We start from the raw sequence: 12,068 nt of genomic DNA on the forward strand, positions 1-12,068 counted from the left end.
TTATGACACAGACCTGGACTATAACATGTAAAATATGTCTTTATATGTTGATAAGAAAAGCTGATTAACAAGGCATCAAACTCCTCACACCGGAGTTTGATGGAACATTTACAGGAATACACGCGGTGTGTGAAGATCTGCGGAGACACATTTCTAGTTATTTTTTCAAGAAGTTAATTTAAGGTTGTTTTTTTTGACTTGTCATCTTGTTATATGATTGATCAGATTGAAGAAACACAAGCCACAGAGTCACCAGGAAGCCAAATAACTATTTTAAATTAATTTAAGGTGATTGCAGAGTGGGGATGGCCACAGCCGGCGTTTCTGTTAACTGTGCACTCTGCGGCGGCAGCTGAGAGATGTGGCTGGAATATTTGTCTCCGAACCGAACAAAGATGGATGTGAATGGCACTCGAGGGCACAACTCCCAGAAATAGTGAAGATTTTTCCATCTCACACCTCACTGCTCAAACTCTTTGCCCAGTTGAAGACAGACATGAATTCATTGTGAGATATTGGAAACACGAGTCGAGTTGAGTTTTCTTTAATATAAAATGTAGCGGTTATCAAGAATAATGTGAATTCATACAACAGCATTTCATTTACAGCAAGAAATTAAAAATATTTTCTGGAGGCTGTACAAGTCTGATCAATAAAACAAACGGCAGAGGGGTAAGATACGAAGAGGTGAACGAGTAAAATAATACGTAAAAAGGAACCTAACGTGATACTAAAAGAGATAAAAGACCACAGGCGACGTAAAGGGGTTAGGGGTGCAAAATCGCTTTGTGATGATGTCATCATTACTGAACAGCATCAACATTTATAAAAACCCTTTTTAAAAATGGACACAAATCAAATATATAAATAGTAGGTGGGAAAAGGTAAAGAAACAGATCATTTTGGGCGATGCAACCTGAGCTGGACATACTAGCGTATGAAAACGACCTTTCATACGGTTGTTCAAAAAACATAGTTACAGAAATAGTTTGATATTGCGAGAAATAAATTCATTCGCTTTCTTGCCAAGAGTTAAATGAGAAGATTTCTACCGCTCTCATGTCAGTACAGCTAATAAGGAGCCAGAGCAGGAAGATGATTAGCCTAGCTTAGCATACAGACAAAGCACGGGGTAACAACTGATCTGGCTCTCTGCAATGTTAAAGAAAACGTGTGCCGGCACCTTTAACGCTTATAAATGAACAAAATGGCTTTTTCATGAATGATAAGTTTAAAAAACTACAACTGTAAAAGTGCTGCATATTTCTGAACTTTGAACAGAGCCAGGCTAAACGTTTCCCCCTGTTTGCAGACTTTATGCTAAGCTAGGCTAAACTAAGCTAAGCTAAGCTAAGCTAAGCTAAGCGCCTCTTGGCTCTAGGTCCATAAATAATACATAGACATGAAAGTGATATTGATTTTTTCATCTCACTCTTGGCAATCAAGCAAATTAGAGGTCAAACTATTCCTTTAAAGTGTGAAATATTGCTCTTCATTTAGGTTTTCACAGAACCAATGAGCTACCGGGGCTGTAGCATTGTTAATTGTATTAATACAGCCAGGAACAATAACTAGCTGCTTTTCTTTCAGTTAGAAGTAAAAATACTGAGTAAAAATCTTAGACTGGGAATAGGAGACTCAAATTAGCAATAAACGTGTAATGCTCATAAAGTCAGGGGCAGCTACTTTGCATTTCTCTGAGTTAAAACCCTGGAAGTGATCTGTGGACCCTCTATTAGCAGCCTTGCTGAAGCAATTTTTATGTGAGTAAAAATAAAGACTCCACCCTCATAAAACACAATTGTGAACGTTTTCTTCTCGCAGACGGCCAAAAGTGTCCAGTTCTGGGACTTTAAATGGCAAAGCTGTTATGCTGGGCACCCTCATATGAAGGGTGGCTTTTCAAAATGCTCCTAAATGGAATATATAACACCTAAATAAAACGGCTCTCTATGTGCTTTGTAGGGGGAAAACTAGGCTCGGGTGATGAAATCAAAACACTTGACTGAAAGAAGAGACGCCATGGTGTAAAAAGCTGTCAGAGAGGTGGCTACAGTGCAGATCAGGTCGCTTTAAAAAACAAGATATGTATAGAAAAGGTATGCAACAAAACAACCGGAGGATATTAGAAAATATATTAATTTCTTTTTAAATAAAATTAAACTTGCTGCCCTTTCTCGAGAGTGTACCTGACGATGTCTTGTTTGGAGTAACAGTCATGGAAGCATTATAGAAGCACGGAAATAAAGTACGACAGAAGGCAAATGTGTTTTCTTTCCTCTCCCTTTTCCCCTCCGAGGTTGTGTTCTTTTACAGACGTATGCATGTAAGTTGTCCACCAAGAAGAAATATGTCAATCCCTTTGGTTTCTAATGGTCTAATGTTATAAACACACTAAAGACGGAGTCCTGGTTGGCGCGACTGCTGATCTGCTGGCAGGGCTGCTGGTGCTGTGACGATCCGGGCTCATTCCACATTCTGGTTTGGACCAAGGAGCTCCAACTCCTGGCCATGGTTGTGTGGCCCAGACTGAGACCCAGATCAATGTCCAAGGCCTATATTCTGGACAGACGCCATTGGCCTCAGCCCTGTCAAATCTGGTCAGGCCTGGAGATCCCCATCCAGACCACAGCTGAGGTCTAAATCCAACCTGATCTAATAAAAGCTTATTTTTAGCTCTGTGCAGCTCAGGTATGGCGACACAGCAGTCTGGAGCTGTCTTGTTGTATTCCCGTTATCCCCCCAACACCAGCCACAGCGGACAGAAAGATGAATGCCTGCATATGTTGTCGTCAAAGCCCTTCCCTTTTCTCCTTGTACAGTCTGTGTGGATCTCAGGAGTGAGTCCAGCTGATTGGAACCCAGTGAGTCTCCATCTCCACTTTCTTTAGTGCCAACCGCAGCTCGCTGAAGGCCGCCGAGAGGTCATCGTTGACTATGACCTTCTCAAACAGGTGGCCCTGTTGAGTCTCCAGCATCTGGGCCGTTTTCACCATTTCCTGGAAGTCCTCCTCCTGCAGCGTACGTGAGAAGAAAGAGACAAAGACAGAGGTTAAAAAGACGAAAAGCAGAGATGCACAAATCAAAAGCTAAGAAGTTCATTTAAGGGTGCTAAGAGAAAACACTGGCGGCCACAGTAAACACGATAAATTCCCCATACTGTAAACACAAATTACATGGCATGGACACTCAAATAAACATAAAGTGGCCCGTATGGAGCCTGTTATAACCTCCCAGAGACATGGTACCCACACATGAACCCTGGCACAGACCACGCACTAAAACCTCCTCATGCAACAACCTGACCTCAAGGAATTTTCATTTCCTCACACGGTTATCCAGTTCACAAAGAAAATAAAACATCCTCAAAATAAGCAGAGGACACAGCATAATCATCATCTCCAGAAGACAGAACACATACACAGAGGCATCCGTTATTGCCGGTCTGGATTTTATATGTGTGATGGGGAAATCACAGCTTGCGGCGACACTGTCCCACTGTCCGGACTGAGAGCTCAGACCGTGTGAACCTGCTGCTGCACGGCCCGCTACATCTACTGGAGTTGACACTGAAGTGGCAAAAACAGACATGGTGCAGACTGAGCTTCAGGTTAACGAACATTTCTCCAAGGCCGAGGTGCTCTGGATGCAATAATCTTACAGTTTGAAGAGTATCTGAAGCGGTAGAATCAAAGGTGTGATCTTGAACGCGATGACGTTAGACTTAATCAAAAAGCAACTCAACTCACTTACCCTAGGTTTTGACAGGGCTTAGGCGCAAATGCCCGTTACGTGCGTCAACACATGCAGATGCTCTCCACATTGTTGTTAGGTTCAATACGGCTTAGGCGCTGGCCTAAGATGTATGATGGCAGAAAAAAACCCCGCACATGACTTCATTTGAACTCTGTTGTTTTGACTTGGAATGATTTGATATCCTCCTCAATATCAAAGATGAAAAATGATGTCAGGGGTTTATGTAAAAGTAAGGCTTACAGTGCAGCAATCAACTCTTTACGACAGACAACTGGAGGTACTTTGGATAAATCCAGCAGCAGATCACATGACACAAGCTGGAGGGAAAGGAGCAGACCACCGGAGACAACAGATGAGACTCTGGGTTATCACATCTAGATTTAAAGACTTCACTGCCGTCAGCAAAGAAATAGACTTTCAAACCTTAAGATGACAGTTTACACAATAGTAAAGTAAATAAAGTACATACATACATATCATGAAAGTATTCATTATCTCGGGAAATTTACTCTATTAAATGTATGACGTGTAGGATTTAAAACATAAAATGAAAACAAATAATAAATAATTAAGAGTTACCAGTCGCACAAGTTGCTCTGTAGGGATGTGATGCTCATCAAAAAGAAAACCAAACTATTAGATAATGACAGATAAACCTGGACTAAAGCTAAGGACTGGGTATTGATACCTCAAAGCATGAGCTAACATTAGCGATCTGCAACTAAGTTATAGTTTGGGCATCCTGAACCAAGCATCTGTCAGACCCAGACTCAGATGAGGAATATGCTGATGAATATGCACATCAGTGACTGGCAGACGTATCAGAATGGTAAGTGTGGTTAGCATCTTTTTATTCGTTTCTGTTGTTTGTTAGCTCATTAGCTTGTTAGCCTGTAACTGTCACGGTTGAGTCATGGATTAGGGACGTAACAACTAAAGCTTGCCTGGGAAAGGTTTGAATCTCAAATTTCAGGCATCTCCTCCTCCAGGAGACCAATGTGAAAGCATGGATACACGATTCTATATCGAACAGGACCCACAACAGAAGACAAACAAATATGGATTGGGGGATTTAAACGACTGTCCTGCTCATTACTGATACATCACTGTTGGGCTCGAGTGTGCTGGCTGTTAAATGAACTTATGATTGACTAATTCAGTACGTGAATTAATGAGCTAGTACACAAAATATCATGTAAGATGAGCCTTTCTGTACTTAAGGACGTGGGAAATCCATTATTAAAAAGACGTGAACCTTATCAGCACAAGATGAGGCAGCCGCATAGAATCATTGCAAGCGGACACAGAGGTTCAAACAGGGTCCTAGAGGGTGATACAGAGTCAATATGTAAATCAGCTGTCCAATGTAAAGAATAAAACCACGTGCTTACTGTGAGGAAAAGCCAAATAGCATATTTTTATCATGGTGGGAGTAAATATTGCAATATCTGGCGCTCCTGTATTCATAGATAGAGCATTCTGAAACAACCCAGGTACCCTCCATGGTGGTCCCTCTGAGGCTTTCTGGTTTCAGCTGTGTGTGTCCTGGCTGATCCTGCCCTCAGCAGCAACAGCAGGGCTAGAGAGGCTGCACTGATTTAGCCTTATGTTTTTACACTCTCAACTTTAGATTTCTGGACAGATATGGTTTTATAGTGAACCGCTTTGCCAAACACACAATATATAAATACACACAGATGCACATTCATGCACAGGAACACACACAAACACACAAACACGCACACACACACACACACACACACACACACACACACACACACACACACACAAACACACACGCACGCACACACACGCACACACACACACACACACGCATGCACACACACACACAGGACCAAGCTGTGTGTGGACAAAATGTGTACGCACATAAACACAGCCTCGTTAAAGTTTAAAACTCCTGAACGGCTCAGTTTTTAGAGACGCTCTTTCCAGCCAGGAGTTACTTCACAATGTTTCTGGTGGTTTTCCGCTTCATAATGGATTAGCTGCGCAGCTACATATAAACACTCACTCGCTGAGACACTCGGCAAAAAAAGCCCTGTCTGTGTGGTTTATTTTGCCCGGCTGTCTCGCATGTATCTACCTTACAAACCCCATGCCTGCCCACACTCAATTGTCTTGTGTGAGGAAGATGTGATGGTTTTTATCAGCCTGTGTATTGGAGGATAACAGGAAGAGGACTGGCTCAGGGAGGGCACGGGGTTTGTTGGCCTGTGGAGAAAAGTGTTCCACTGTGGGACTATTCTCTGTCATCTGGACCGAAGCCCCTGCAGGTCTTCCTCCACTGTTGGATCGGAACTTACAGATGACCACCGTGTCCACTGCCAGGAAGACAGCCCCTCTGACCTGTCCTGGCAGCAAAAATGGACCGGGGAGACTGTGCGCTGTTTCCATGTCCACCAGCGAGTCTCTACGTCTGTGACTGTTTAGACCATGCCAGGTAAAAGAACAATAATCACAGCATGATGCCGCTTAAGGGACGGCATGCTGGGTGGAGAGATGGAAAGAGAATCAAGGCACAGAGGTAGAAAATATCACGTTAGATGTAGGATGAAATAAAAGGGGCAGAGAGATGGATATAATGAGGGTAAAAGAGGCTAATGGAAAGCCGGGCAAGTCGGACTGAGTGGATATTCTTTGGCGTTTGCCGATCCGTGCTGGATGGCTCTCCTCAGAGGGGCAGTTTGAGTCCATGCCACTTCTGGAGGGCCAAGCTCGAGAAGGAAAGCACTGGGGGCTCCTGCCATCACATTGCTTAATTTCCACATGAAATGATGTAGCGTCTTGTGCCTGTTGAAGTGCTTTGTTTTAGCACAGATAAAAGGCTGTTTTCTTTGCACATTATGAGGCTTTTTGACTCTCAATGTGGATTTTTACCACTGATGTTTGTCCATACTGCAGATTTTAATCCATGTCACGTTTATAAGGCTGTATTTTTACGAATTTCTTCATTATATTTATTGTATTTGTGATTTTACTGTGTCTGTTTGACTGTAAATTCTGTCTAGAGAGGAAAATTTGCCTTATGGGACTATAAAGATTCTCAGCACTTTAGTGGCACAAAACAGCGTGTGTCAGCCTCAGGTATCATCTTTTAAAACCATCACACACACCGTGACCTCAGCGGGAAACCTGCTTTATTGATCCCAATAAAACACACCTGTCTTCGCCTCAGAGACCGAGCACATCTTTACAAATCAGTTCTACATGATTGTGGTGACTTCAGGTCTATGTCTTAAGAAAGGCCCTTGTGACCGAAAGGGCAACTCAGATTGTGAAGTCCGCCCCATGATTCTGATCTGTTCCAAAATTGAATGGGTTCTCCCTTTGCTCATGCTATACCCTTCCACCAATCCCTATAAAAAGATCCTGCTTAGGAATGCAGAATCTGTTAGCCTGGATATTCAGACCTACATCTATCCAGACGTAGGGTCTGGCAACGAACAACAGACCTTCTCAACTCGGGGCAGCACCAACGCATGCATTTTAAAATGCCACTGCACACAATTGGATAGCACTACGACTGTCTACGACCAATCATCCGCATCCATCTTTGGTGTTTACTATCATGTCTTCGAAGGAGCTTTACTGTCATCATCGGTTACGCCCCCCGATAACAGATAGTACAGTTTGATTGGTGAGTTGTGATTTTCTGACATAGTTAATGAGCTCCAACGGTGCGTGCCCAAAGGCAGCAACAGAGCAAACTGAAAATTTGTAATGGGACAAGATTTGGTTAACAGAAGTGATCTGGTTTTTGTTTGTAGTGAGAATAATATTGACCAATTACGTTTGAGTGGGCTGTGGTTGCATGCAGGTCAACAGTTGGTGTGGAGTGCAAAAGAGGCAGAACACATTGGCCGAAATGCAATCTCAGAACCCATCCACTATAGTCTGATGAAAATGTCGCTATATAATTAACCTTTTGTCATTATCTACCTGCTTTCATTTGCAGATATGTGTTAATAGAGATATCGTCTCACAACCCTAGCTCCATTCTCGTGTTTAAGTTGCTAATCGGACCGTCAACATTGGCCGTTGCTCGGGGGACTAATTCTTGGCCAGGATATCTGCTGGCTACACTGGAAAGCCCACAATATTGGCCGTTGCCACAGAGGCTAAATCATCTCCAGACGGGTAGCTGATGGGCTCTGAGATTGTCCCTCACCCAAGTTTCATGAAAATGAAAAAGTAATTTTCTGGTAATCCTGCAACAAACAAACAAACAAACAAACAAAAAGCCAAAAAATATAACTTGGTGGAGGTAATTATGCATGGCATCGGCCTGTTTTTGGTTGTTCCCACATCACGCTTCAGCTCTTTATTTTGAAAACCTACCCTGAATCATCTCCAGCTCAAACAATGTGGCTAAAGTCAGACTGCTGTGCTGAAACAATGAGACGACTGTTCCTCAGCCTTTATCATTAAAGCAGACCCGTCTCTCAGAGAGAAACACAGCTGGCGGTGGATAGAATACGTCTGAGGCGACTCGCCCGACAACAGCTTCTCTTTCAGAGCCTTTAATAGCGACTCTGAGGTGGCTTACGTCTTGTCAGTGTACATGAACGTTTAGACCAAACCTGGTTTGTTGCCTGGCTGAAATATGCCTCCTTGTCACCCCGTTTTATAGAGGTGTATTTGTATTACTTGAGAGAATCGCAGAAGCTAATAAAGGGACAGTGAGTAATGACAGCTACAGCATGGGTTGTTAGCAATCATCCTGCTTCTGACAACTAAGGCTCATTGTTCTCAGGACCCCTGCTGGGAAATGAGGAGCAGACGGAGACAAGAAGATATTTCACTGTGTGACTAATGTAAGCTGACATTGTGTCTGTATCCTGGTTTTAAAAATTTGACAGTGAGGTAAAACATCTACGGCATGGGTGTCAAAGTCAAGGCCCACGGGCCAGATCCGGCCCGCGAATGAATGATCTTGGCCCCCGGGATGATATTTGATTAGTATTAGAACCGGCCCGCACGCCACAGCCGCCTGCTGGTGTTTTTCACGCACCAAAACTTTATTACCCACAATGCAACGGTAGCCCGCAAACTCACTGCAGCGCCGCAAGTGGGCCGCCTCGGCTTCATTATTCAACAGCAACTATGTCAACTTTCAGCCCCCCCCCCCCCCCCCTATAATGGCTAAATGGCTTTATCTTGATATTAAGGAACACATTTTATTTTTGCTGTTTTCCTTGAAATAACTAAAGTCATAAGAAAATCTTGCTTTATTCATTTAATCTACAGGAAGTGTGTTTTCTCTTTGAAGGAAGCTTGTTTTTGTCTGTGAGCCTGTTGGAAAATGTTTTCACCTGAAATTACTGACAGAGCCGTACAAAAATATTGGATTATTCATTTAATTATTAAATAAAATATGGTACACTGTGTTAAGTCTTGATTCAACAGGTTGTATGCATCATTTTAATATGTTTTAATAAACTTTGAACCAGTCCGGCCCTCGGCTGCTAGCAAATTTGTTCTTTTGGCCCTCTGATGTATTTAACTTTGACATCCCTGATCTACGGGATGTTCTGTTCAACTGTGACCTACTGTATAGCTGCATGCATTGAATTATTTATATTGATATTTATTATATTTATGCATTTAAAGGCGGCTTGATCGAATGTTCAAAACTTTGTGGTGACTTTATATTTACATATTTTACCTGATACGATTTAGTGTATTAATTCTTCAATTACATGTAAGTCAGTGATTATTCCATGAGACCTGCAGTTTGTTTTGTGAGAGTGTCTTTTATTTCAACTAGGTTTGTAAACTTTAAGTAGTTTGAATGTGGCACAGTTTGGCTGCACACTTGTCTAGGGGTGGGGGCTGGGGGACAGTGGGATGTGGGGAATATTAAAAGGAGTAAAAAATGATGTTAAATCTAACATTTCAATTGTCTGTCAATGTTATTTGCATACGTTTTCGATAAAAACATATATAAAACAGAAGTGAAACCCCAGCTGGAAGAGGCATCACTCTCTGCCCAACACCCTCTCCGCTGTTCCCCTCCTTTTGTCTCCATCTCTTTGACAGCCCTGTCTCCTTCTCAGCTTCCCTCTCTCCTTATAGTGTCCCATCAGGCCATCCGTGGTGTGTTGCTGACCGAAATCTTGGCCTCTGCGCTGCCTGTGGCGAGCGAGACACGAGAGCGAGCGAGCTGGGGCTGGGCCCGATGGGGCTGGGAAAACCATCATCCTCCCTCACCGCCCCCTCGCCTCGCTCCCCCACACAGCGACTTCACAGCAGCACTGAACACTGGCTAATTGGTTTCATGTGCGTCGGGCTGGGATGAAGGTGTGTGACGGGTGACCTCATCGCTCACGCACACATACTGTACACACACAATAGGAGCAGATAGTGTTTTTGTTATGTCTTCTAGCTGCTAATCTGTTGTGTGTTTCTACAATATAACACCAATGCATCATTGGACTGTGTTCCCCGCATATACATATATATACACACATGTCAACATCTTACATTCATTGCATTTGCATGTTTACTTTTTTTGACAATGAAACTTAATTTGCTGTATGTTTAATTTCCCCCTTTATCCTTACTTAATGTTGATCCTATTAGCTGTATCCGCTTATTTTCTGCTGTAGTGATCCAATTTCCTCACAGGGGTCGTTAAACTTTCATTTAACTTGATCTCATCTGAAAGGCGTTTACAAATATCATCCACCAGCCGAGGTTACAGCTACCCACTGAAAAGGATATCAAATTGATTTCCTGTGATTGTCTAAATCAAGGCAAACCTGATCCATCTGGAACTTCAATCAGTTTAAATAACTCTAAACGACATTTCATGTTGATCAATGTCTGATTCAGCGGGGGGAATAAACATTCTCTTACCGTGAACGCCTTGGCAGATCCCTTGTCGTCCTTGCCTGATATTATTTTGGCCTTCTGTCTCGTCTCCCTCAGTCTCTCGATGGCTGGAGGCTTCACCAGCACTACGAAGGGTTTAAACTCTGCCGTCCGCAGGTGCTTTATGGTCTGAAAGAAAATATATGAATGTAAGAGCAAAGGAAGAGTGTCATTTCTGATTCAAACTTTACTCAGTGTGAATAATTTTGATAATGGTATTGATGCTTAAAATCCTGAGATTGAGGCTGTAGCAGGTTATGTTTTAAAGCTAGAGGTTAAATATTAGTATTATTTAAAACTACATGACCTAACACATCCAGTGGTTGCAATCAGGGAAGGTGGCTAAATAATGCTACACATTTAGGCTGAGGTTTGAGTTTTGGTGAGGGAAACATTGGCATAGGCATTTTCATGATGATACAAATGGCTTTAGACACTTGTATCAGGTTGGAGGGTTCCTTGTACAATGTGCAGCATTTGTTCTCTGAGAATCTCAGAGCAAAATTGATATTGTAACTACAATATCCCCAATCAAATAGAGGAAATGAGTGGTGTTACCCAGCCCAGGTGTGGTGTTTTACCATCAAAAGCAACAAGAGGGGAGGACAGCGATAAAACTAGAGTGCAAAAATAACTGAATAAACATTTTTCAACCTTATAATCATGAACAGGGTAAAGATTTGGGTAAATTGGAGGAATCCGTCCGTCATCTGTCCGTACTAGAAAACTACGTTTTATCAGAGCTGTGACTGTAACTGCCAGCTACCAGGTTGCATTTTAATGACGTTGGCTTAGCCTCATCGCCTGCCTTTCAGCACTGGAGTTAGTGGGAGAAAAGTTTGGTTCTCCAGATAGCCTGCCTTACAGCAATAGTGTTTGTTTGGCTGATTTTCTGTAACCACCACTGTAGCGTGAAAGCGTCAGCAGGCAGCAGTGGAGCAGCGAGGTGCAGCTCTGCTCCTGACCGGAGGAGAAGCTGCTCATACGGGGTGCGGAGCCCTCTGCCTTCCACCGGAGCTCCGACTGCTGTACATTTCAGGGGATACAGGGATACGCTGTTGACCGATGTGCAATTTGAGGCTGCTGTTCCTCGAACATTAAGAGGTGTTTGAGTTGAACAGGGTTACTTTGTAAACTGTGTTTTCTGTGTAATCTAAACAAGCCTTTTCTGTTGACTGTGGAAAAGAAACTGGACTGAGATAAAGGGTGATGATCAAGACAGGACTGACTTTTTGTTTGTTTGTTTGATGATTGTTATGAACCACTCCTCGCTTTGTTTGAATTTTTCTGGTAATATATTTCCTCTGATCTAAAGCTGACACCGATGTCTGTGTGTGATGTTTTATTATTTTTCCCCCCTCATTTATTATGTCATAAATGCATCCATACTTATGTATAATACAATTAATAGAGGAAGA

General features: G+C 42.7%; 1 protein-coding gene across 2 annotated transcripts in view; it reads right to left on the reverse strand.

The window, feature by feature from the left end:
* Window positions 1-528: 528 nt before the first annotated feature.
* Window positions 529-12,068, reverse strand: part of mpp7a (MAGUK p55 scaffold protein 7a) — a 140,581-nt gene continuing 129,041 nt past the window's right edge. For both annotated transcript variants that reach the window (XM_083935789.1, XM_083935790.1), the window contains exons 16-17: window positions 10,636-10,779; window positions 529-3,014 (exon numbers count right to left, since the gene is read on the reverse strand). In XM_083935789.1, coding sequence (XP_083791915.1) covers window positions 2,835-3,014; window positions 10,636-10,779 — 324 coding nt within the window. In that variant the 3' untranslated portion in view covers window positions 529-2,834. The remainder of the gene's footprint in view (window positions 3,015-10,635; window positions 10,780-12,068) is intronic.

Source organism: Echiichthys vipera (assembly GCF_963691815.1).
Source record: "Echiichthys vipera genome assembly, chromosome: 21".
Classification (NCBI taxonomy): Eukaryota; Metazoa; Chordata; class Actinopteri; order Perciformes; family Trachinidae; genus Echiichthys; species Echiichthys vipera.